General features: G+C 38.9%; 2 protein-coding genes, 1 long non-coding RNA gene and 2 other non-coding genes across 11 annotated transcripts in view; 4 read left to right on the forward strand and 1 right to left on the reverse strand.

Moving 5' to 3' along the window:
- The window catches only part of Chd8 (chromodomain helicase DNA binding protein 8), a 61,864-nt gene extending 49,901 nt beyond the window's left edge, over positions 1-11,963 (forward strand). For 6 of the 7 annotated variants that reach the window (XM_021720901.3, XM_013365772.4, XM_021720905.3 and 3 more), the window contains exons 27-39: positions 1,167-1,296; positions 2,644-2,719; positions 3,474-3,528; positions 3,744-3,951; positions 4,318-4,526; positions 4,612-5,331; positions 5,553-5,704; positions 5,997-6,299; positions 7,185-7,298; positions 7,492-7,671; positions 8,221-8,337; positions 9,295-9,348; positions 10,987-11,963. In XM_021720901.3, coding sequence (XP_021576576.1) covers positions 1,167-1,296; positions 2,644-2,719; positions 3,474-3,528; positions 3,744-3,951; positions 4,318-4,526; positions 4,612-5,331; positions 5,553-5,704; positions 5,997-6,299; positions 7,185-7,298; positions 7,492-7,671; positions 8,221-8,337; positions 9,295-9,348; positions 10,987-11,550 — 2,882 coding nt within the window. In that variant the 3' untranslated portion in view covers positions 11,551-11,963. The remainder of the gene's footprint in view (positions 1-1,166; positions 1,297-2,643; positions 2,720-3,473; positions 3,529-3,743; positions 3,952-4,317; positions 4,527-4,611; positions 5,332-5,552; positions 5,705-5,996; positions 6,300-7,184; positions 7,299-7,491; positions 7,672-8,220; positions 8,338-9,294; positions 9,349-10,986) is intronic. The other variant, XM_078050361.1, reaches the window with a different exon arrangement.
- Positions 1,928-2,027, forward strand: LOC120887053 (small nucleolar RNA U6-53/MBII-28). The gene has a single exon (XR_005730221.1). It is a non-coding gene; the product is annotated as a small nucleolar RNA U6-53/MBII-28 (small nucleolar RNA).
- Positions 6,901-7,005, forward strand: LOC120887054 (small nucleolar RNA U6-53/MBII-28). The gene has a single exon (XR_005730222.1). It is a non-coding gene; the product is annotated as a small nucleolar RNA U6-53/MBII-28 (small nucleolar RNA).
- A 245-nt stretch (positions 11,964-12,208) lies between the features above and the next one.
- On the reverse strand, positions 12,209-13,023 carry LOC144377867 (uncharacterized). Its single transcript, XR_013439101.1, has 2 exons — positions 12,721-13,023; positions 12,209-12,581 (listed from the first exon to the last, which is right to left on the reverse strand). It is a non-coding gene; the product is annotated as an uncharacterized LOC144377867 (long non-coding RNA).
- A 29-nt stretch (positions 13,024-13,052) lies between these two features.
- Supt16h (SPT16 homolog, facilitates chromatin remodeling subunit) overlaps positions 13,053-26,534 on the forward strand; it is a 33,581-nt gene continuing 20,099 nt past the window's right edge. The window contains exons 1-3 of the mRNA XM_005341477.4: positions 13,053-13,237; positions 25,363-25,455; positions 25,708-25,878. Of these exons, the coding sequence (XP_005341534.2) occupies positions 13,172-13,237; positions 25,363-25,455; positions 25,708-25,878 (330 nt within the window). The 5' untranslated portion in view covers positions 13,053-13,171. The remainder of the gene's footprint in view (positions 13,238-25,362; positions 25,456-25,707; positions 25,879-26,534) is intronic.

The raw sequence follows: 26,534 nt of genomic DNA on the forward strand, positions 1-26,534 counted from the left end.
TAGGAATTAAAAGCAGTGAGTGCTGCACAAGGCCATGAGTTCAATTGCCAGCACCAAAAAAAAAAAAAAAAAAACAAGTGCTAACTGCCAGCACTTTCACGTATTGGAATATTTTTCTTTTTCTTTTTTTTTTTAAGTACTTTTTAATATTTATTTTTTAGTTGTAGATAGACAGCATAGCTTTATTTCACTTATTATTATTATTATTATTATTTTTTTTTATGTGGTGCTGAGGATCAAACCCAGTGCCTCACATATGCGAGGCGAGCACGCTACCACTTGAGCCAAATCCGCAGCCCCTAAAAAAAGTACTTTTTAAGGGCACTCTTGCCCCTCCCAGACATGCTGTGCAGGGAGTTCTGGATCTTTTTCTCACTTTCTCTTTTAATAAACTTTCTGCTTCCTTTCTTAAATGAGAAAAGTACTTTTCAAGCTCTTGCCTAACATGCATGAAGTCCTGGGTTCTACCCCCAGCAATGCCAAAAAAATAAAAACAAATGCATAAAATTCCTGTTTATTTTGATGAAATAATAGTAATAGCATTTGATCTACATGTTATTGAGAGAAATTTAATGGAACAAGAAAAACTGAACATTTGTAGTCTTAGATTTTCTTGTGAGACAGTCCAAAAGTCCTGAAATGTGTTCATTCATTGATTTAGTATTCATCAAATATTCACTGAGTACTTATTTACTTGCAGGTACAAGTTTCTAATTCTTCATATGAGAATGTGTGACCTTAATTATTTGACTTCAGTTTCTTTTCTTTTTCTTTTCTTTTTTTTTGGTGCTGGGGATTAAACCCAGGGCCTTGTGCATGCGGTCAAGCACTCTACTAACTGAGCTACATCCCCAGCCCTGACTTCAGTTTCTTCATCTTTGCAATAAGAATAATGCCAAAAAGATTACTGATAAATTGCTGTATACACCTACCACCATAATGTAAATTTCTTAATTAAATTCTTCATAGTCACTAGGTTAAAACCCTTCATGACTGTAAATTACTATAAAAAAAATTATGACCCAAAAACTGTCCAAGTAATGTTAATTATATTCTGCATTATGAGCAAAGTAGTTCATGTATTCTAATTTTTTCAGTAGTCAAAGTTAGCATAATGGCAAAACAAATCTCTTATTTTCTTCATTTTAAGACCTTTTTTCTTTTAGGCTATGAAAAATATAATACTATGAGGGCAGACCCAGCCTTATGCTTTCTGGAAAAGGCTGGTCGACCAGATGACAAAGCCATTGCAGCAGAACATCGAGTGTTGGATAATTTCTCTGACATAGTAGAAGGGTAAGTTTTATTATTTAATTCTTTTAAACCTTTGCATGTACTCTACAAAGGTAATTAGTTGCTTGTGCTAAAAGGTAACATAATTCTAACTTTGAACACATTGAAATTCTTAATGATAATTATTTGTGGTAAATCCTTAATAAAGAGTAAGGTTCAGGAGATAGGACTCTACAAACTGGTATATTCTATACATTAACATAAGATACATGGGGCTGTAGCTATAGCTTTAGCTTAGTGGCAAACCACTTGCCTACCATATGAGGCATTGGTTTCAATCCTTAGCACCACATAAAAATAAATAAATAAATAAAAGGCTTCTGTCCATCTACAATTACAAAGAAAAAATAAAAAATATTTTAAAAATTAAAATACAACTAAGTGGGGAAAGCACTATTACTCCCAAATGGCTTATTTAATATTCTGTTCAATTTGTTTAATTTTTAATACTTTTCTACACAGTTACAGAAGCTGCTAACTAAAAGTAATGGCATTTAATATAATTCTCTTGAAATATAACAGACAGGCAAACATGTAATTTATGTAAAAAGAGTCTCAGGCAAATTTTAGCTGTGGTATGTCATCTCCCAATAGTGCCTAACACATAAAAGTATTTATTCTGCTTGACTTCATGTCCCAGTGACGAGTTGCCATGCTGATACTGAGAGGGCATCATTGCCCTCGTTTGGGTGCCAGTGAGTTTAACAAAACTTCTCCATGGAGACCTGAAGGACATGTGGAATTGTTAGCTTAATTAATGAATACCTATCCCTTTCTGCATGACTGAGAAATTTCTCTTAGATGAATATATATATAATTTCAGCTTGCATTGTATAGGACTCTCAAAGGAAATTGGTCATTTATTCATTGCAAATCACTTATTATGTCACCCTTCTGCTCAATAGAACAAAGTAGTGAAAACAAACAAAAGCATGGACCATTCAAATGAAATAATAAATGAACATTATGGAAGAGAGGGAGGAGAATGAAAAGGGGCTATCAAAAGAGAGTATTCTGATCAAAATATTTCATTTTAAGCTAAGCATGGTGTTGCATGCTTGTAGTCTCTGCTATTTCAGAGGCTGATACAGGATGATCATGTAAACCCACAGGTTTGAGACCAATCTGGATAACATAGTGTTAACCTATATTTAACCAAAGAAAGAAAAAAGTATTTCAAATTCAAGAAGTTATGAATGGCACTTTGCCATTTTCTCAGAAATGATCTGTCATTCTTCAAGCATTATATTAAAAACTGTTCCGTAGCAAATTACATGTTTGGCCAGATCTTTATCCTAGGTTCTTCTTATTGCTTTATTAACATTTTCTTTTGCCTCTTAATAATATTAGGGTTGACTTTGATAAGGATTGTGAAGATCCGGAATATAAACCACTCCAGGGCCCCCCAAAGGACCAAGATGATGAGGTAAGTAATTTTCATTTAATCCAGCTTTTCTCTACTGTAAATAGTTGTCCTCTCCCATTCTTTAAATCTTTTAAGTTTTTTTGATTAATTTATAATAGAAATTAGATGCCATTTGACACTATAAAGAATGAATAGAGAAGCATTATAAAATGCCAATGTGGGAAGATCTGGGATAGCTTTGTGGAGGAGGTGGCCTCAAATTGTATGTTAAAGAATATTACTTACGTGTAAATTCCTAAATCTCATTATCTTTGTACCATTGATAAGAACTGATCTTTCAAGTTTTACTTTCCTGTTCTTTTTATAGTTGGTTGCTTCTAAATTTTTGTGAGGGCTCCTTTCATTAGCAATTTTTCTTGAGGGAATCGTGTATGGTGTCATACCCCTGCAATCCCAGAGACTTAGGAGGCTGAGGCAGGAGGTCACAAATTCACAACCAGCCTCAGCGATTTAACAAGACCCTGTCTCAAAATAAAAAATTTATTTAAAGGACTGAGATATGGCTCAATGGTTAAACACCCTTGGGTTTAATCCCTGGTACCAAAGAATTTGAGGATTTAGTGTTGTTGTAGAGCATTTGCCTAGCATACATGAGGTCCTAGGTTTAATTCCAAGCAACACGAAAAAAAGAAAATGAAAAATTTTTTGATTCCTTAATGCCACAGAAGGACATCCATAAGAAAATGATTTCAGAATTCTAATTTTCCCCCTTTTTCTGTCCACTCCATCCTGTGGTTTGCATCTCCTTTTCTAGGGTGATCCCTTGATGATGATGGATGAAGAGATCTCAGTGATCGATGGAGATGAAGGTAAACTTTTAGGTCACGTGGTACAGTTTTGGGTGGGGTTGGAGATGAGGAATTATTGACTGGATTTTATCCTGTCCGGGAATTTCTAAGAGCATTGCCTTTGAGTGGGCTGACATATATATAAGTATTATCTCTAATATCTTTTCTGTTCTTCCTACTCATTATTCTGTGTTTTTGTTGTTGTTGTTGTTTTGTTTTGTTTTTTTTTACCACAGCCCAGGTGACTCAACAACCAGGACATCTGTTTTGGCCTCCAGGGTCTGCCCTAACAGCTAGGCTTAGGCGCCTAGTAACAGCATATCAGCGCAGCTACAAGAGAGAACAAATGAAAATTGAGGCTGCAGAGCGTGGGGACCGGAGACGGAGGCGTTGTGAAGCAGCTTTTAAGCTAAAAGAAATTGCACGGCGAGAGAAACAACAACGGTAAACCATAGCTGAAAATTTGAGCTGAGCTATAAATTAAGAAAAAAAAATACAAAAGGATGGATCATCTTTGCCTTGAATTGTTACACCTCTGGCTCTTTGATCTCACTTATGTGGAATATAATAACCCCAGAAGGGTCTCTTGTGTAGACATTCTCTTTGAGTTAATTGCCTGCGTTATTTTCCCCCTTTCTTTGTTTGGTATTTTCTACACATTATATAGTACCTCTCACTGCCTCTTCTGAATCTTCTCTTTGGTTTGTTTGTTTGCCTGTGTATTTTCAGGTATTGTAAACCATTCAAAGTAACAACCAGTTTTCTCTAGTTCCCCCAATCACTGTTGCCTTACTCCTCTTCCCTTTGTAGCTGGACAAGGCGTGAACAAACTGATTTCTATCGAGTAGTTTCTACTTTTGGTGTGGAATATGACCCTGATGCCATGCAGTTCCACTGGGATCGCTTCCGCACTTTTGCTCGACTGGACAAAAAAACAGATGAAAGCCTTACCAAGTATTTCCATGGTTTTGTGGCCATGTGCCGTCAAGTATGCCGCCTTCCCCCAGCAGCTGGAGATGGTGAGATTGGAGAGTCTAGGGTGAGTGGTAGTGAATGGCTGTAGAACAGCTCTGGTTCACTTCTCTTTCTACTCCTATTTTACAGAACCCCCAGACCCAAATCTGTTCATTGAGCCCATCACAGAGGAGAGGGCCTCGAGGACTCTGTACCGAATCGAGTTGCTTCGGCGCTTAAGGGAACAAGTTCTATGCCACCCGCTTTTGGAAGATAGACTGGCATTGTGTCAGCCTCCAGGTCCTGAATTGCCCAAATGGTGGGAGCCTATTCGTCATGATGGAGAGCTTCTACGAGGGGCAGCCCGCCATGGGGTGAGCCAAACAGACTGCAACATCATGCAGGACCCAGACTTCTCTTTTCTGGCTGCCCGTATGAATTATATGCAGAACCATCAGGCAGGAGCACCAGCTGCATCCCTATCACGCTGCTCTACTCCACTGCTACACCAACAGTATACCTCGCGCACTGCCTCACCATTGCCTCTGCGCCCAGATGCTCCTGTTGAAAAGTCACCAGAGGAGACAGCTGCCCAGGTCCCCAGTCTGGAGAGTCTGACTTTAAAACTAGAGCATGAGGTCGTGGCCAGGAGCCGACCAATCCCACAAGACTATGAGATGCGAGTAACCCCCTCTGACACTTCCCCTCTGGTGTCCCGGAGTGTTCCACCAGTCAAACTGGAGGATGAGGATGATTCAGACTCTGAATTGGACTTGAGCAAGCTGTCACCATCATCCTCTTCTTCCTCATCCTCATCCAGCTCCAGCTCCAGCACTGATGAGAGTGAGGACGAGAAGGAAGAGAAGCTAAGTGAGTGCATGTGACAGGCTATTGGAACTCTTCCCTTTTTCCCCCTCTGCTCTTTTCTTTCTTTTCTAAATGCATCCTCTTGAGAGAGATTCACATTTTGAGTTGATAAAATGTCAAAAGAGATCTGTTATTCTTTGGGCCTTTATTCAAAGCCCACACAATACCATTCCAATTTAACATTATTCTGCCATATTTGCTCACATGTTCTGTGTGATCTCTAGCTGCTGACCGGTCCCACCCCAAACTCTATGATGAAGAGAGTCTCCTGTCCCTCACTATGTCCCAAGATGGATTTCCAAATGAAGATGGAGAACAAATGACACCTGAGCTTCTGCTACTACAGGAAAGGCAAAGAGCTTCTGAGTGGCCCAAGGTAACAGCTTAATCCTTGAACATGCTAGAGTCAGAAGTAAAATGTAACATTGTATACAAGGAATGGATGGTTCTAGGTTTTGAGTTGTTCTGTTGTTATTTTTACTGTGACTAATGCTGTATGTTTTTTCGTGAAACTCCTTCTGGTTGCTTTAGGGATCTGATATTACAACCACCCTTCTTTCTGCCTTATGATTTTTACCCATCTTAGTAATGATGGCATTGTTGTATGTCAGAGGATTACATAGTGCTCAGACTCTTAAAATGGTGTTTATTTCTTTTCTTCCACTCAGGATCGTGTCTTGATAAACAGAATTGACCTCGTCTGCCAGGCTATACTCTCAGGGAAATGGCCTTCTAACCGCAGGACCCAAGAAATGATAACAGGAGGAATTTTGGGGCCAGGCAACCACTTACTAGACAGTCCCTCATTGACGCCAGGAGAATATGGTGACTCTCCTGTCCCCACACCACGAAGTAGCAGTGCAGCTTCCATGGCAGAGGAAGAAGCATCTGCAGTCACCACAGCAGCAGCTCAGTTCACCAAACTTCGTCGAGGCATGGATGAAAAAGAGTTTACAGTTCAGATCAAAGATGTAAGCTCAGCATATAGGCAGTGGGAATTGAAGGAGGCTGTCATTCTTATTAGCCAGTTTCACTAGTAGCATACTAAATATATTTGGTTTTCGAACTTTAAAAATGAAAGAAGGAAAAAAATATTAGAGCTCTCAAAGATACATTCAAGGAGTCATTGAAGTTAGAGAAGGGATCTCCTGATAACTAGATTAAAAGAATGTTTTGTTTTGGCAATTCTGGGGGCTAGAAGCCAGGGCTTTTTTCTTGCTAGGCAAGTGCTCTGCCAGCGAACCACATCACTATCCCAGAAATAGTTTTTAAGGAAATCTATTCTGCACTAGGCTTTTAGGAGGCTAAATTCTAGATCTAAGATCGATTAAAAAAATAAAATAAAATCCAGTTGGGGGAAGCTTCTTTTTGATTACCTGAGTATTGTGAGCCTCTTGTTAAAATAAGAAAAAAGTCATTCCAGCTGAAATTAAACCAGTGGTATTCTGTTTTATATATGCAAATTTTATTTTCCTGATTCTCTTTCCTTTTGAACCTTACTAGCCAATCATTGAGTTACTTAAAGAAGAAAAGCTTTATAAATTGGTATGTGATAGGATAGTAGGATTTCTGCCCCTGTGATGAACTGCTGTGCTAATTCTGATATACCCGGTAGGGGGCTTTAAAACTGTTGGGTGTTAAAATGAACACTACTTCTCAGAAATCTAGATCAAGAAATTAAATCTAAGGAAAAGGTTTTATTACATATGTGATATCTACCCTTTAGTCAGATGGCCATCCTTCTCACCATCACTGAACCAAAGGATGAGGTTTAGCCCAGGTCTCCCAAAGCTTAATCTTTACCTTTAAAAACATGTGCCATATGATGTTTTGGGTGGGTGGGTTTGTCTTCCTAGGAGGAAGGATTGAAGTTAACATTCCAGAAGCACAAATTGATGGCTAATGGAGTAATGGGAGATGGACATCCATTGTTTCATAAGAAGAAGGGAAACAGAAAGAAGCTAGTAGAGGTAAGTGGTAGAAAAAACCTTTAACCTCATGATTAGACAAAGTTCTTCTTCTTATGTCAAGTACTTGGTGAAAGCAGTTGGGATTGAGGGATTAAATGATGATTAGAGTTATGACTACCATTGGCTCTGTTACCCTTCCCTCCCTGCCCCAAAGAAGAGTATGTGCTCATGGGGGTGGATTCTGGGTTTGCAGCTGGAGGTGGAGTGCATGGAAGAGCCTAATCACCTTGATGTGGACCTGGAGACCCGGATCCCTGTCATCAATAAGGTGGATGGTACTTTGCTGGTGGGTGAGGATGCCCCTCGCCGGGCTGAACTGGAGATGTGGTTACAGGGTCATCCAGAATTTGCTGTTGATCCCCGATTTCTAGCGGTGAGTGACAGTTCCATTTAGCCAGATTTTAAGTCATTCTGTGTCCTATCATTTTTTTCTGCATCTGCAAGATAGGGTTAATGATACATAGTCTTAGCTGGGCCTGGTGGTGCAGGCCTATAATCCCAGTGACTTGAGAGGCTGAGGCAGGAGGATCACAAGTTCAAGGCCAGCCTCTACGATTTAAGAGAAACGCCGTCTCAAAATATGAAGGACTAGGAATATAACTCTTTGGCAGAGTATCTCTGGGTTCAGTCCCTACTAGCAAAAATAATAATACCCAGTCTTCCTTCCTCATAAAATGATTGTGGGTATCAAAATAGTGTTAAAAGCACTTCTTAAACTTAAATGCTAGCCAGTTATTTACTATTAAACTATTACATAAGCTACCTAATTTGGGGGGAGAGATCCGTTTGATGGCAGTTTTCCACTAGGACTAGTCCTTATATGCAAAAAAAAAAATTTATTGCCAAAGACATTAAAGTACCTTATAATTACTCCCGAGATGATTTCTGTTCCTCTAGGGTAACTGATACTTTCCTATTACAGTATATGGAGGAGCGCAGAAAACAGAAATGGCAGAGATGTAAAAAAAATAACAAGGCAGAATTGAACTGTTTGAGTATGGAATCAGTACAGACGGCTAACTCTAGGAATGGAAAAAAGGTAAGACTGAAGCACTACCACTTTGGACTCAAACTAGCTGTCAAAGGCTTTTAACAAATATTATAACTGGGTTTTTTTTTTGTTTTTTTTTTTTTAATCTTCAATAGATCTGAGTAAAATTACCTTTGATTCACCAGTAAAAAATGTGGAATGTATTTATTGGTATTCTTGCAGTACTGTGTATCTTCAGCTCTAATTGAGCATAAAGTTCTAAACATTCAATTTTAGTATTTTAAACATAAATATAAGAATTAGTAAGATATGTAGAACCTTCAGGGTTTATCCTGCTCTTCTCAAAACTAACGATATTTTTGGAAAATCCTTAGACCTTTTCAATATCTACACCCTCAAAAGTAGGGGGGTGCTGGTTTTTCTTTTTTTTTTTTTTAATATTTTTTAGTTGTTGTTGGACACAATACCTTTATTTTATTTATTTATTTTTATGTGGTGCTGAGGTTCAAACCCAGCAGCTTGCTCGTGGTAGGCGAGCGCTCTACTGCTGAGCCACAATCCCAGCCCCCTGTTTCCCTGTTTTTTTCTTCTTTTTTTTTTTTTTTTTTGCAATGCTAGGGATTGAACCCAACGCCTCACACATGCTAGGCAAGTGTTCTACCACTGTGCTACATCCCAAGCTAATCCTTTAAATTTTTTTTATAATTCTATATATTTTAGATTTTAGATGTGATTTGTGGGACCTACTTAGGAAAACAGTCATGGAGTTTCCCAATATATGAAGTTGAGAATTACTAACAATAATGTCAGTAATAGAAAATCAATTTTGGTTAGTAGGTTATTCCATATTTCCAAATGTACTCATGCCTTTATATAAGTCTTTATAAACACACACCTTTCCCCCAGTATAACCTGTTCTTGCCGCTTATACTTTTTCCTAGTCTCTCATGGTCATAGAAAATCATGACCATATCACTTAACTCTTTTTTTTTTTTTTTTTTTTAGAGACAGAGTTTCACATCGGGCATGATGTGCATTCCAGCAACTCAGGAGGCTGAGGTAAGCCAACATGTGCAATTTATCAAAACCCTATCTCAAAATAAAAAGGGCTGGGAACTGGGCACGGTGGTGTATGCTTGTAATCCCAGGGGATCCGGAAGCTGAGGCAGGAGGATCACGAGTTCAAAGCCAGCCTCAGCAAAAGCGAGGCACTGAGCAACTCAGTGAGACCCTGTCTATAAATAAAATATGAAATTTAGGGCTGGGGATGTGACTCAATGGTCAAGTACCCCCCGAGTTCAATACCAAAAAAAAGGGCTGGGAGTAAATAGAGCCAAGTGGTAGAGTACCCTGAGTTCAAACCCCAGTACTGCCAAAAAAAAAGAGAGAGAGAAAGAGAAGATAAATTGAGTCCACCTGGGCTATGTTGCCCAGACTGGCTCCAAACTCCTGAGTGCAAGTGAGCCTGTTGCCTCAGCCTCTCAGTAACTTTTTTTTTTCCACTTTGGTATGGGGGATTGAACCCAGGGGCATTTAATTAGAGCCACATCCCCAGCCCTTTTTTGTATTTGAGACAGGGTCTCATTGAGTTGCTTAGGGCCTCACTAAGTTGCTAAGGCTGGCTTTGAGCTTGAAATCTTCCTGCCTAAGCCTCCTGAGCAGCTGGGATTATAGGTGTGTGCCACTACACCTGACAAAAAAATTTTAATGTAGAATTAACTGAATCTAACACTACACTCTGACTGGAATCTGCAGGATTTTAGACATTATCAAATTACATTTTTAAAGTTTTTTGTTGTTGTTGTTGTTGTTGTTTTTTTGAGTCAGAAATGTATGTTCCCAAATGTTAGGCTTAGATTGGAAATAAAGCCTAGAGAAATATTTATCAACTTCCAAGAGTTTAAGCCTGTTCACCAAGTATTGTGCTTGGGCCAGCTGCAAAACAGAGGTGCTAAAAGTAATAACTTCCAGACTCAATGAATATAATCAAAATTTATAGTCAGAACATCTAGAAGAAAAACCATTTAAAATTCAGATATGTAAAGGTTATAGTTTTTTTTTAATTTTTTTGTAGTTTTAGATGGAGAGCATGCCATTATTACATTTGTCTTTTTATTTAATGTGGTGCTAAGGATTGAACCCAGTGCTTCACACAGGCTAGGCAGGTGCTCTGCCACTGAGCTATAACCCCAGCCTTTTTTGTTTGTTTTTTATAATGTGGAAAATTAAATTATTATTTGGTAAGGTGCTACCCATAATCTTTTTGTGTTGCCAGCATCCAGCAGTCTTAATCTAACCCTGCTCTTATGTGGAAATAGATGATAATGTTATGAATATCAGTTAACGCTACACTTCACATAAGATTATATGAACACCCTGCTTTCAGTAAACATTTAAATGAATTTTTTCAATGCATTCACTGTCTTACCCAGATCTCTTAGCAAAGGTAAGCATTTTGAAATGATTAGATGGAATGTAGGTACAATGTAGTCATGGGGGGAAAGCAAAAATTCCTAGTTCACACAATCAAATTCTCCATCTTCAGCATCAGACTGCATGAACCAGCTAAGTCTGCCATTTCCTTTTGCTCATTGCCACCAGTCAAGCCTAGTCTGACTGGACCTGTTTTGCCTTTCCTATTCCCTACCCCCTTCTTTCTTTCTTTTCTTCTTACTATCTTCTGTTCCTTCCTCCCAGGGTCACCACACTGAAACAGTGTTCAACCGCGTTTTGCCAGGGCCTATTGCATCAGAGAGCAGCAAGAAGCGGGCCCGTAGGACACGACCAGACCTTTCTAAGATGATGGCCCTGATGCAGGGTGGAGGCACTGGGTCCCTATCTCTGCATAATACCTTCCAACACAGCAGTAGTGGCCTACAGTCTGTGTCATCTCTGGGTCACAGCAGTGCCACTTCTACATCTTTGCCTTTTATGCCGTTCGTAATGGGTGGTGCAACATCATCCCCTCATGTAGACTCCAGCACCATACTTCATCACCACCACCACCACCCCCACCCCCACCATCACCACCATCATCATCCAGGCTTGAGAGCCACTGGCTACCCCACTTCACCAGCGACTACCACCTCTGGTACTGCCTTGAGGTTGCCACCACTGCAACCTGAGGATGACGACGATGATGAGGATGAAGATGATGATGATTTATCTCAGGGCTATGATAGCTCAGAAAGGGACTTTTCACTCATTGATGATCCTATGATGCCAGCCAACTCAGACTCCAGCGAAGATGCTGATGATTGAAGTCCCAGCATGGTCCCCATTGCTTGGGTGGCTGCTGTACTTTCATTTACTCTGGCCCTTGGACTCTGGAAAAGTGGGAGGGGCAGGGGAGATGTGGGGAAACCCAGGACTCCAGGAGGTGAAAAGGAAAAAGAAAACTTGTACCTGATTGCTCCCAATTTTGAGAGGATTAGGTTGGCAGGGGAACTCCTTAAATAATACGTGACTACTTCCTCATTTCTGGGGAAGGAAAGGAGACTTAGAGCAGCTGGTGCGCTCACCCCTTCCTAAGACACCTCCATTAACCACAGACTATGTAGCGCTGGCCCTAGCCTCTGGCAGAGCCTGTTCCTGGCCGAACTGTGGATACAGCTGGAGGGTCAGGAACTGTTACCTTCCATCCCCTTGGCATTAATAAATTTAAGTTAATCCTTTTTCACTCTTCCTTGTTCTATATTTGCTCAAACCCAATGTAAGTATTAATTGTATGCATGGTGGCTAATTTTCAACACCTAAAATTCAATGCTGTTTGTACTGTCACCTTGGATAGAGAAGATGTTATTGGTACTCATCTAAAGGGTGTATATAAATGTAGGCTGTCTAGTTAGCTAAGGGAATGATCCGAGGTAAATAGGCAGAATATTCCAAACTTAAAGTTCTTAGAAGGGACAAGGACGAATTTCATTAACCACGTTTATTTTGTTTCTAATTAACTGAAATCATGAGGCTTTTAGGAAAGCCATAGAATGGTTATCACTTTTTATGAAGTGCAGCAAGGAGACTGGATGAAAGAAAAGGTGCTGTCACAACCTCAGCCCAGGGAAGGGGTTTGGAATAGGAACTAAAGGGTTTTTGCGCCCGCAAGCCAATTCAACCCGCCTCTTACCATCTCAATGGCTCAGACTGAACCCTAGGCATTTTTTTCCTTCTTAGGACCAAGTCCCACCTCTTGGCGTAGGTACTAGTTTATCGCGAGGGTGGGCTCCATTTCCTTGGACTGAGTTCTCCTTCGGCTTGTAGCACTGGACCTAGCTAGCACCAAGGATTCAGCCCTGGAAGAGTACAGAATTTTGCTTTCCCATCACTTCTAGGAGGGGCTCAGCCGGTGCCACTACAGTCTTCCCTCTCCTATCCCATGCCAGATTCTGCTCTTTCCGCTTCCCCTTCTTTCCCGATGGGTGGGGCCCTTACACCAGCGCGCGGCAGCTCCTGTGGGGCAGAAGCTGCCTCCCATCTTCTCTCCTCCAGCAGCTACAGCCTTGGCAAAAATTCGGAGCTCCTGGAAACGGCGGCGGGGCGGAGAGTAAGGGCGGGGGCAGAGCGTCACGTGACAAGTCGACTCGCTTGTGGCGGTGGCGAAGTTGACCAGAAACCCCGCGAAAATCGACTTTTTTCTTCGCTGCACATTTTGTTGATTTCCCCCTTTTTATCATTGTCTCTGCCCACCCTCCACGGAGACAGAATTAAAAAAAGAAAAAAAAAAACTTAAACGCTATAGGGACCCGGAAGCGGAAAGGGCATTTTTTTGAGGTTGATACTTCCGGGTCACTGAGAGAGTGCGGGATTCCGGGGCCGAAAGCGGGTGGCGGAGCAGGGACCTCGCGTGATTCTCGGAACCCGAGGAGAAGCGGTGTCCTGGGCGATGGCTGTGACTCTAGACAAAGACGCTTATTATCGGCGAGTTAAGAGACTGTACAGCAATTGGCGGGTAAGGAAGATCCTGTAATTTCTCCCACGGAGCCCCCCTCAGCCATCCCATAATAACCCTGTTACTCGGCGCCCTTTTTTTTTTTTTTTTTTTCTCTTTTCGTCTAGAATTCCCGGGTTTAGTGTCGCGCCCTTTTCATTGCTCTCGAATCACTCACCGCAGGACGCAGCCAGTGCCACCTGGTAATAGGGAACCCCCCCGCAATTGCCCAACCCTGCGATCACCATCTTCCCCGCGTGCCGGCCCGGGTCATGCATAACAGCCACCTCTCGCCGTCTCTTCCCGCCCTAGAAGAAGCAACATCTTTCCCTCCCACTCTAATCACGCATTACTGATCCTCCTGCGGTGTTCACACACACCCACGCACTCTCTGTCCCTCAAGAACCAAGGTGTTCCACGCCAGGTCCCGCCAGAATTAAACCATCTTTGTAAAGAAGGGATGGAGGGGCAAGGGGAATGTGGGTCGAGCCCTTCGCTTTTATCGTTTGCGGGCCTTTTGCTGGAGTTAAAAGAAATAATGCTCACACGCAACTGCTTCGTGTTTTAGGCCCTGCTGTGAGTAACAACAGACCTAACACTGAAAACCCTTAGGCTTTAGTAATGTAAAACCAAAACAAAAACATTGTGATGCTTAAAACCTTATTAGCTTCCCAAGCTGGTAGGTGTCTGGGGCACGTGTTCAGAAAAACGATGGCAGATCTTAGTCTTTCATTAAAAATTGGGCAGTTTTGCTGCTTTAAAAACGTACATAGTTAAAACTTATTTTTAACGATAGTAATTTATTAACTGAATAGTTTGATTGCATGCTGTGATGCAGCCTGAGCTGTATAACCTGTCTAGCCTCAAACAGTGCTACCAAGGGAAGACATAACTATAATGACTTTAGAAACCTGAAAATGTTCTGACAAAAATGATCAACCGTGATTTCAGCATTGAAAATTATCCTTAAGATTGATTCTCTGCTGAAGGAAAGCTATAAAAATTGGTTGTTTTCCTGCCATTCATAAAAAAGATACTTGCTCATGCTTGTTTTTGAGTCTGAGTTAGATAATTGAAGATAAAATGGATTCTCAGTTGCATTTTTAAATACTTTTTAAAATTTTTTTAGTTTTTGGTGGACACAATATCTTTATTTTACCTTTATGTGGTGCTGAGGATTGAACCCAGTGCTCATGCATGGTAGGTGAGCACTCTACTACTGAGCCACAATCCCAGCCCTCTCGGTTACATTTTATTAAAAGTAAAAATTAAGAACTCCATGCTAGATGAATGCTGAACATAAGTTTTGTTTTGAATTTTTTTCTCCTAGTACTGGGAATTGAACCCAGGTGGGCTTTACCACTGAGCTACACCCACAGCCCTTTTTATTTTTGAGACAAAGGGTCTTCCTAAGTTTCTAAGGCTGGCCTCAAACTTGTGATTGTCCTGCCTCAGCCTCCCAAGTTGCTGGGATTACAGGCCTGTGCCTTCGCAGCTGTTTTGAAATTCTTATTGTTTAATTTCTATCAAGTGACTTTACAGCCTTACTATCACATATTTATATTTGAACATAATGTGTGTGAGTGAAAACTTTGTTTTTTAATTTATTTTTTAGGCATAGTTGGACACAGTACCTTTATATTATTTATTTATTTTTATGTAGTTCTGAGGATTAAACCCAGGGCCTCACATGCTAGGCTAGCATTCTGCTGCTGAGCCACAACCTCAGCCATTAGCAAAAACTTTTTTCAAGTATTTTCTAATCCTTATATGTTGGTAATAATAAGAAGCCCTCTCTTCCATCCATAAACCCTTAAATTAAACACCCTTGATGTCGTTTCTTGTCCCAGTGATTCAAATTTCATCAAGTTATTTCATTTTAAAGTTAATGTAAACAAAAGGCTTTATTGTTTCTTAATTACAGTTTTCATAACTTACATCCTAAAAAAAAAGTGCGATACCATGGTTTTTCGTTTTTTTTAGGTAAAGTGTGATACCATGATTTTTTTTTTATCTGAGAAGAAATTTATAAAATTTATAAAACATTAACTCTTGTGTTTCTAATACAGTCGTCCCTAGGTTTTGGTGTCTTGGGGGGTTGGTTCCTGGACCCTGCCCTCCTTAAGTATACCCAATCCTCAGGTGCTTAAGTAGCATATATAAAATGGTGAAGTATTTTAATATAATCTGCACATCTTATACTTTAAATCATCTCTAAATTATGATACCTACAATTAAGTGCTCTACAAATGATTATTGTACTGTTTAAGGAATAATGCTAAGGAAAAAATACTTTTCATGTCCCAAAGAGATATCATCTGTCATCATCTCCCCCACCCCCAAAATATTTTTAATCCATAGTAGGTTTAGTCCTCAGATGAGAAGCTCATACATGGCAAGTTGAATGTAGTGCTATTTTAGAGACTGTCATTTAGTCAAAAAATCAAACATAAGACTAGGAGTATAGTTCAGTGGTAGAGAGTGCTTACCTAGTTTCAGAGGCCCTTGGTTAGATCCCCAACTCCACTCCCCACCACACACACACACAAAAAAATCACATAGGAGCCTCCTTTGTGACTAGAATTTGTTATAGTGTATGACTCTTCTTGGACATTTGAGTGTTGTCCATTCTTAAATCTTAGTTATTAAGTTAGAACTGCTAGGAATAAAAAGGGTTTGCAGCACCTGTATGGTTCTGCTTTAAAAAAAAATCCTAGTGGAGTCAGGCATAATGGTATATGCTTATAATCCCAACTAATTGGGAAGCTAAAGCAGGAGAATCTGAGTTTTGAGGCTACTGAGCAACTTCATGAGACCCTGTCACAAAATGAAAGGGGCTGGGACTGGACAGGTGGCACACGCCTATGATCCCATTGGCTCAGAAGACTAAGGCAGGAGGATTGAGAGTTCAGGCCAACCTCAGCAATTTAGCCAGGCCCTAAGCAACTCAGTGAGACCCTGTCTCTAAATATTTTTTAAAAGGGCTGGGGAGATGGCCCAGTGGTTCAGTGCCCCTTAGCGCAATCTCAAGTACCAAAAAAATAAATAGAATAAAATGAGCAGGGGATATAGCCTACTTGTAGAGTGCCCCTTGGTTCAATCCCCAGTACCATCATAAAAAAACCCTAGGTGGTTGTGGTGGAGCATGGAAGTGGCCTGTGGATTTCTCTCCTCTGTCCTCTTCTTACTGGGTAGGTACTTAATCAGGGATGTTCAGCATGTTCATTATTACGACATTTTAGTGTAATATGGTTTATACTGCTCAGGGCAGGGGGGGAAACAAGAGGTTAATCATTCTGGGGTTCTAGCTGCTTTGAGGGTGAGTGTTAATGTTCAGGTATACCTATTAATTATTTGAGACCTACTGGCTAGGACATCCTGCTGTAGATAAACCTTGACTACACTTATCTGCCTTTTATCTTGAAGGATTCCACAAAGCTGTTTGCAAAAGAAATACTGATTCAGTGCATTCATTCATGCAGTTCTTTGCCAACTGTCAGAATTGGAGTGGTGAATGGCTACAACCCCAGAAAGGATATTTGCACCAATGAAGAAAACTAATAAAAAACAAACTTTTTTTTTTTTTTTGGTACTGAAGATTGGGAGTGCTTAACCACTGAGCCATATCCATTTTAAGACAGGGTCTCACTAAGTTGCTTATGGCCTTGCCAAAATCCAAGGCTGATCCTGAACTAGCAATCCTCCTTCCTCAGCCTCTCAAGCCACTGGGATTACAGGCATGCTCCTCAGCACCCAGCTCAAGACTTCTCTTGACTGCAGCTTTCTGGCTCTTTGACTTAAATGGTGACTTGGTTTCTTGTTCTGGACTGTTCTGTAAGACTAGGCAGCTGTGCTCTGTGGCTCAGAAAGGTTTTTTGAAATATAAACAATTCTCGTACTACTTTCAGCAAAGCTGTGGATTGGTTTCATTCATCTCACATTTATTTTGTTTTTCAACATGGGGGTCTAATTATGTTGCCCAGGTCCAAGCTGTCCTTGAGGCCCCTGGATCAAGCAATCCTCCTGACTCAGCCTCTTAAACAGCTGGCTGTAGGTGTGCGCTGCTGCACCCAGCTTCATCTCATCTGTTATGGTTCTTGTATCGTTGGAGCAAGATAGAGAAATATTTAAATAATGATGTGGTCTTTGAATGAAAAAGAGTTAGGTGGAGGTAAATTCCCAGATAGGTTAATTTTGTTGTTGTTCCGCTTACTCAACTTTTAAATGTCTAATTATCTACATTTTATATTATTTTTGTGACATATAGTAGTCACTCAGTAAATGGTAATGACTGATTTAAGTTTTCATGTATCTGTTGGTTTAAAAAGAGATTTCTGTCTAGGCTCTACTTATAGGGACAATATGTCCTGCCTTTCCTAGAGCTGTTTATCTCCATTATTGGTACACCCTTTTCTCACAATTTTCTCAGTTTGGATGATAAATTATTTGGATAGGTAGCTAGGGTGGTGTTTGTATGGCAGTGTCAACTTGGTTCAAAGGAAGGTATTTGTTCTTCTGCAGTATTTCCTCAACTTTTAATATTCAGATCCCATCTTTATAATTTTAGAATCCTTACCAACTATTATGATATTTTCTTCAATTCTCACCTGAAAAATGTTTTTCACTTAGTATATGCACATTGTTTTTTTAAAATAGTTCTGAGAAAGGTTTAAAGCAAGTAAGAGGCAACCACTTTTGAGTTTCTCTGTTTCTTTCATGTTTCTAAAATCTGTGTAGTGCTATTTCTTGATTTGTGAATGGTGGATATTAACTCTTGGGTAAATTCGAATTTAATTTTTTTATACTACACACTTATCCAAGTCCTCTACATTCTGATACTTTTAAAACTTTTTTGTAACATTGTTATGAAAAAGTTTCTAACAGGAAACTGAATTTTATAGTGAACCCATATACCCACCACCTAAATGATACAATTAACATTTTATTATACTTGCTTTATCATATGTACATCCTTAATTTTTTTAAATATTTTTTAGTTGTAGATGGGCACAATATCTTTATTTATTTATTTTTATGTGGTGCTGAGGATCAAACCCAGTGCCTCAGCCATGCTAGGCGAGTGCTCTGCCACTGAGCCACAACCCCAGCTCCATCCTTAATTTTTCTTCCTCAATTTTAGTAAAATCACTTGTCAGTATTTGCATTGTTATTCACATATAAATATTTTCACTGTTGGGTTAAGAAAAGGAGTAATGAATACCTTTCCTTTTCTCTTCAGGGGGTTTGATTTTGTTTGGTTTGCTTTTTTTCTTTCCTATGTTGAGGATGAAACTCAGAGCCTTGCATTTGGTAGGTAAACTGCTTTTCCACGTGTTAATTTTTCCTGGATTGCCTCCGGTTTTTCTTTTGTTGTTGTTGTTGTTGTTTTAAACAAATGTCCCATCCTTAATTTTTTAAGTCCTTTCATTGTCCTGCTCTTTCTGATATAGGCCTTTTGAACCTTGGCCTTTCCAATGTTGGATCCCTGTGTTTTAGAACCCCAGTTTGGGTTTTATCTTTGTTTTTTTAAAAGCCTTTTCTCTAAGAGCTTTTTAAGAAAGGATGCTTAAGTACTGGGATGTGGCTCAGTGCTAGAGTGCTTGCCCGGCATGTACAAGACCCTGGATTTAATCCTCAGAATACAAAATTATAGGATGCATAGAATACAAATTTCCTGAGCCCTTTTTTTTTTTGTCTTCAGAAATAATAAGTGTTGTTATGTTGTGTTAGTTTTTAATCACAGCAATAAAATACTTGAAATAGATAAACAACTCATAGAAAAAGTTTATTATTATTATTATTATTTTTTGGTTCACAGGTTCCAGTCAATAGACAGTTGACCCCTTTGTGTTTGGGCCTGTAATAAGGCAGTATGTCATGGCAGGAGTGCATTGCAAAAGAGGCTGCTCATCTTGTGTTAGCCAAGAAGCAAAAAGAGTGGGGAAGGGGCTGGGTTCTAGTTATTCTCTTCAAGTTCATGCTCCCAATGACATGACTGCCTTTCACTACACACCTACTAATGTTTCTACCACCTTGCAATAATGCCACAGGCTGGAGTCCAAGCCTATAACACATGGGCTTTTGGGGGACATTCAAGATCAAAACTATAAAATCTGTCCTCATTTTTATTTAATAATATATAGTTCACTAAGTATATCATTCTGAGTTTAAAATAATCTTAGAATTTTGGTGAGTGTGGTGGCACACATCTGCAATCCCAATGGCTCAGGAGGTTGAAGGAGAAGGATTGCAAGTTCAAAGCCAGCCTCAGCAACTTAGTGAAACTCTGAGCAACTTACGGAGACCCTATCTTAAAATAAAAAAGTTCTGGGGATATGACTCAGTGGTTAAGCGCCCCTGGGTTTAATCCCTTGTACCAAATAATAATGATAATATTAGAATTTTGAAGCCACGGTTTATCAGTCTTCAAGCTTTTAGTATTTTGAGATGGCTGATATGATTCTATTCCATACTTCGAGAAGGTGGGGTATCTGTAATATGTATGCTCTGTATGTGTGGTCTGTTCTTTGAAACTTTAAAATCATCTCTTGTTCTTGTTGTTTTCTTTCTTTGTGGGGGGATTTCTTTATTTTGTTTTTTTCGATACTATGGCTCGAACTCAGGGCCTGATGCATTCTAGGGAAGTACACTACAACTGAGCTACGTGCCAGCCACTTATCCCTTGGTTTTGAAATTTCCCATGGTGTGCCTTGGTATGTATTTTTTTGTTTTGTTTTATGGGAGTTTCTTGTTTGTTTGTAGTTTTTTTTTAATATTTATTTTTTAGTTGTAGTTGGACACAATACCTTTATTTTATTTATTTTTATGTGATGCTGAGGATTGAACCCAGGGCCTCACAGGTGCCATATGAACACTTTGCTGCTGAGCCACAACTCCAGCCCCTTGTTTTGTGTTTTTAACTTAAGAACTGCAAGAAACTTTTTTAATCTCAAACTCACATCCTTTAATACAGGAATCTTGTAATTCTTATTCATTTCCTTCCCTCCATTTCCTCAGTGCTTACAAAATACTGAAAGCTATTGTATATTCATGATTAGAGCCCTGGGGATAAAACCTCTTAGAAATTAAAAATAATAGCTGAAATAAAAAATTTGATGAGAGATGAGGGGAAAAAAAAGTGAAGGAACAATTCCTGATGAGAAGACTTAATATTGAAAATAAAATATAAAGATAAACCACAGATTTAACCCAAGAGGTCTAAAATTACTGATGGGGGGGGGTAGGTCAGTGAAGGGCCTGGTATGATGGTGATGCATGCCTATAAACCCAGCCATTTGAGAGACTGATGCTGGAGGATTACAAGTTCAAAAACCAGCCTTGGTAATTTAGCAAAACCCTAAGCAACTTAGTGAGACCTTGTCTCAAATAAAAAGGGCTCGAGTTGTGGCTTAGTTGTTAAGCATCTCTGCATTTAAACACTGGTACCCAAAAAAAAGAAAAAACAGGGCTGGGGATGTGGCTCAAGTGGTAGCGCGCTCATCTGGCATGCGTGCGGCCCAGGTTCGATCCTCAGCACCACATACCAACAAAGATGTTGTGTCCGCCAAGAACTAAAAAAATAAATAAATATTAAAAATTCTCTCTCTCTCTCTCTCTCTCTCTCTCTCTCTCTCTCTCTCTCTCTCTCTCCCCTCTCACTCTCTCTTTTGAAAAAAAAAAGAAATGTGCTACTACCTTATAATATTAATGAAGAGTCTCTTCCAAGTAAACCTTTTTCCTTTAGGTTTGTTTCTTTCTCTTTTATTTATTCAAACAGCTAGAAAATCAAAATGAAGCTTAGTGGCTTTTTTTTTGGTGCCAGTAATTGAACCCAGGGGCACTTAGTCATTGAGCCACATCCCCAGCCTCTTTTTTAAATATATATTTTATTTAGAGACAGTATCTTTGTTTATTTTTTTTAAGAGAGAGAGAGAATTTTTTTCATATTTATTTTTTAGTTATTGGCGGACATAACATCTTTGTATGTGGTGCTGAGGATCCAACCCGGGCGCTTGAGCCACATCCCCAGCCCTTTAGAGACAGTATCTTGCTGAGTTGTTTAGTTGTTGCTCTTTGAACTCAGGATCCTTCTGCCTCAGCCTCCAATCTGCTGGAATTACAGGCATGTGTCACCACACCTAAGAGTGTTTGTTGGTCACTTAGGATATAACAACTCCAGCTCTACTACCTTACCACTCTGCATTCTTTTCGCCTTCACACCCCCCCCCAAAAAAAAAAAAAACTATTGAATTCTTTTTTTTTTTTTTAAAGAGAGGGGAGAGAGAGAGAGAGAAATTTTTTTTTTTTTTTTTTAAAGAGAGAGTGAGAGAGGAGAAAGAGAGATAGAGAATTTTTAATATTTATTTTTTAGTTCTCGGCGGACACAACATCTTTGTTGGTATGTGGTGCTGGAGGATCGAACCCGGGCCGCACGAATGCCAGGCGAGCGCGCTACCGCTTGAGCCACATCCCCAGCCCGAGAGAGAAATTTTTAATATTTTATTTTTTAGTTCTCGGCGGACACAACATCTTTGTTGGTATGTGGTGCTGGGGATCGAACCCGGGCCGCACGCATTCCAGACGAGCGCGCTACCGCCTGAGCCACATCCCCAGCCCCTTGAATTCTTTAAACCTAAATACGTTTAAGAAATGATACTTTAGAGCTGGGGTTGTAGCTCAGTGGTAGAGTGCTTGCCTAGCATGCATGAGGCACTGGATTTGATTCTCAGCACCACAAGCAAATAAATAAAATAAAGATCCATCAACAACTAGAAAATCTTAAAAAAACAGAAAGAAATGATACTTTATATCATTACAAATGGAAAAATTGTGTTAATTATCAAAAAGTAGCTGTTAAAAAATAAAAGCAATATAACACAACTGTGTTATTAAATTATAGCAGATGTTAAGGACTAGAACCAAGCAAGTACATTCTTTAGATTAAAAGGATGTTACTTTTGCTGTGATTGGTTTTTGTTTGTTTTTGTTTGTTTGTTTTTTGGTACTGGGGATTGAACTCAGGAGCACTTGAGGACTGAGCCACATCCCCAGCTCTATTTTGTACTTTATTTAGCAACAGGGTCTCACTGAGTTGCTTAGCGCCTCAGTATCACTGAGGCTGCCTTTGAACTCGCGATCCTGCTGCCTCAGCCTCCCCAGCCACTGGGATTATAGGCCACCAAACCCGGCTTGTGATTGAATATTTGAAGCCACATTTGGGTACCACTTAAAATCATCTCCTTTTGAATTGCATACTTTTTGAGTGGGCTAGGGATATATAACTCAGTTGGTAGAGTGTCTGCCTAGCTTGGGTTGAGATAGACACCATTCTAAGCACTTTACACAGATTTACTCAGATATTCTTCAAAGTAATGCTTATAGACGTGAAGATCAAAGAAACTGGAATGCAAAAACTTTAGGTCACAGTAAGTACTAAAATCAAAGATTAAAACCCAGGAGATAGCTTCAGAGTAAGCCCTTAACCCAGATATACTAATTACCTAAATACAAAAGACAAATCAGCAGTTTGCTACTTATTGCTTATAGTTGTTGAAATAAATTTCCAGTAAGTTTAATAAGTTATCAATATTAACATCCTATCTGAAAAGATAATCAAGTGACCTTAACTCTCCTTATAATTACAAATCAGAAACCTTCCAAAGAAACCCAGTTTTATCTTTAGAATTCTAATAAAAGTACTCTTTTCATTTATTAACTGAAAAAGATACAGATGGCAGGAAAAGAATAATTTTACCTGCTATTGTATATAATAGTATGTATATATCAGTTAGATTTTATTTTCAGCATTTCTTGTAATTCTCCCTAGCCATCAGGAAAAATCAGAACTACAGTGAAATACTATCTTACCTCAGTAAGAAAAAAACAGTACCAAATTCTGGTCATAAGTACTAATGGTAAAAGTTGTTTCCAGTCTAAAGGAAAAGAACGTTTCTGAGTGGAAATCAACAGAGGACTACATATAGTTAATTTCTTTGCATCATATAATTTAACTTATAGAGAACAACAGTGAACCCCCTGTTTATTTTTATTGGTAACTAGAAGCCTTAAAATATGGAAGACTCTTACATAGGTGGTTTTGGTTTTTTCTTCATTGGGGAAGCCAGAATTACCAGCCTTTTGGTATTATAGAGCTTTTCAAGAGTAGCAAATGATAGGAGGACTTTACATGTCTCAATGTCAAAAGCTACAACAAAGCTGTGGTAATCAAAACAGTGTGGCACTGTTATAGATAGACTTGTAGCTTAATTAAATAGAATTGAAAGTCTGGAAATAAACCTTTATGTTTATGATCATTTGTTTTTGTTTTTGTGGTGCTTGGGATTGAACCCAGGGCCTTGTGCATGCAAGGCAGCACTCTACCAACTGAGCTATATCCCCAGCCTCTGGTCATTTGATTTTTTGACAGGAGTGTTGTAACAATTCAATGAAGAAAAAGATATTTTTTAACAGCTCATTGGAATAACTAAATACTTACATGGAAAAAAAATAAGTTTGATTGTTCCTTATACCATACACAAAAATAAATTCAGGGGCTGGGATTATAGTTCAGTGTCATGGTACGTGTCTAGCACATGTGAGGCCCTATGTTTGATTCCCCATAACTCTGTTAAAAAAAAAAAAGATTCAGAATGAATCACATCTAACTATAAGAATTAAAACTGGTCTATAAGTATAAGTAAATCCTTTATGGCTTTTGGATTAGATAAGTCACTAAAGACACAAGAAAACAGAAAAATTAAACTTTTTCAAAATTAGAAACTCTTGTGCTTCCCCTTATTCCTTCAAGAAAATGAGTAAACAGTCTACCAAATAAATATTTGGAAATAACGTCTGATAAAGGATTTTTATTTAGAATATAAAAACTCTTGCAACTCAGTAATAAATCAGTTACAAATTGGACAAAGGATCTGAGAGGGCATTTCTCCAAAGAGATATACGAATTATCAAACCATCACTTGAAATGGTACTAATTTGTACCCATTTGATGACTATAATGAAAAAGATAATAGCAAGTATTGGCTTGTGGAAAAATTGGAAGTTCATACATTCTTATTAGGAAATAAAATGGATCAGTCACTGGAAAACAATTGGTAATTCTTCAAAAAATTTAGACAAAGGACCCAGCAATTCCTCTCCTGAGTATAGACCCAAGATAAGTATATTTACACAAAAGCTTATACACAAAGTGGGAAGATTGGAAGTTCAAAGCTTGCCTCAGCAATTTAGCTGAAGTAGTAGAGTGCCCTGAGATTCAGTCCCCAGTGTTGGGGGGGATAAAGGTATACAGAGGTTCATGGCAGTATTGTTCAAAATAACCCAAAATCAAGTGTATGTCCATGTGGACATACACTTGATTTATCCAAACACCAGTCGCTGGAAATCTGGGCAAAAGGGAGTGAACTATTGATAATATACTGCAACACAGATGAACCTAGAAAACATTACATGAAAGAAACCAGACACAAAGGCACATATTATTCAATTCCATTTACATGAAAAAATGTACAGAATAGACAAATCCATGCAGACAAAAGTAGGTTAGTGGTTAGTGGTTGCCTAAGTCTGGAGAAGAGGCAGAAAAAGATGGAAGAATGATTGCTAATGGCAGAGGGTTACTCTTGGGGAAGGTGAAAATGTTATAAATTTAGATCATAGTGATGATTATGTAACTGAATATATTAAACATTATACACTTTAAATGTGCAAATTTTATTGTATGTGAATTCTATCTCAAGCTGTTTAATAAGTAGAATGTAAGTAAGAGCTATGAGGTTGCCAATCAGGCATGTATCTGAAATTTGGAACTTATATTAGGAAAATTAAACATATCTCTAGTAGATGTTCAATCTGTATTTTTGTCTTGTTAAGGTTTGAAAAGAGGGGCTGGGGATGTGGCTCAAGCGGTAGCGCGCTCGCCTAGCATGCGTGCGGCCCGGGTTCGATCCTCAGCAGCACCACATACCAACAAAGATGTTGTGTCCGCCGAGAACTAAGAAAAAATAAATAAATGTTAAAATTCTCTCTCTTTCTCTCTCTCTCTCTCTGTCTCACTCTCTCTTTTAAAAAAAAAAAAAAGGTTTGAAAAGAAAGTAACAAAATTACTTTTTTTTTTTTTTTTTTTTTAGAAAGGAGAAGATGAGTGTGCCAATGTTGATGCTATTGTTGTATCAGTGGGTGTTGATGAAGAAATTGTTTATGCCAAATCAACTGCATTACAGGTGAGAGGTTTGTAGCAGTTTTCAGCCCATAATGTCACTGAATCGTCTACTGCACTGTTCAGTGTTTTAAATTCCTAATTCTGGGTACGTAGCTGAATGACAGAACATGTGCTTAGCATTCAAGAGGCCCTCGGTTCAATCCCCAGCAACAGAAAAGAATAAAACTAAAAAATATCAATCATTTGATTATTTTCATTATGGATGTTTCAAGCATATATCTGTAAATACTATTGTTGTTGTCTTTTCCAATAGACATGGCTCTTTGGTTATGAACTCACTGATACAATCATGGTCTTCTGTGATGACAAAATCATCTTTATGGCCAGCAAGAAAAAAGTGGAATTCTTGAAACAGATTGCCAACACTAAGGGAAATGAGAATGCAAATGGAGCCCCTGCCATAACACTGCTAATAAGAGAAAAGGTCAGAACTAATAAACAATGTGTCGTAAATGTTTAAAAGTTTTTGGAAGTGAGGGGTTTTTTGTTCCGAAATGCTGTGTATGACTCTAAAAATGATTCAAGGGGAAAGTTGTACCTGGCTATGGTAATAATATAAAGTTTTGTCATATCTTCATTATTGGTTAGGAAGAAAAGAGTCCAATTACCCAAAGTTCTTCAGTAAAATAAATGGGCTGTGGAATTCTGGTGAACATTAACTTTATTGTTCTCCAGTACACTGTTTCCATTTGACCTTCAGAAACCAGATAACCTTAAATATCCTTAAGGTAACTTAAATAAACCTCGTTTCCAGTTTTTAGCGAATGTGATCTTTTTTTCACACTACTCACCTAACAGGAATTTTCCCTCAAATTTTTGTTTATATGTTTGAGTTTCTTGACTTTCTGAAGAAAAAGAATAGTTTTGTTAACTTACTTGGTACTTTTACTTAAGTATATAAAAATATCCAAAGGAATTTTGTGTTAACCTTCGAGTGTTATAATCTGCCCTTAAGAAGTAGGTGGAGGGACTGGGGTTATAGCTCAGTGGTAGATTGCTTGCCTAGCTTGTATGATGGACTGGGTTTAATTCTCAGCACCACATATACATAAATAAAATAAAGGTCCATTGACAAATAAA

The sequence above is a fragment of the Ictidomys tridecemlineatus genome, chromosome 5 (assembly GCF_052094955.1).
Source record: "Ictidomys tridecemlineatus isolate mIctTri1 chromosome 5, mIctTri1.hap1, whole genome shotgun sequence".
In the NCBI taxonomy this organism is placed as follows: Eukaryota; Metazoa; Chordata; class Mammalia; order Rodentia; family Sciuridae; genus Ictidomys; species Ictidomys tridecemlineatus.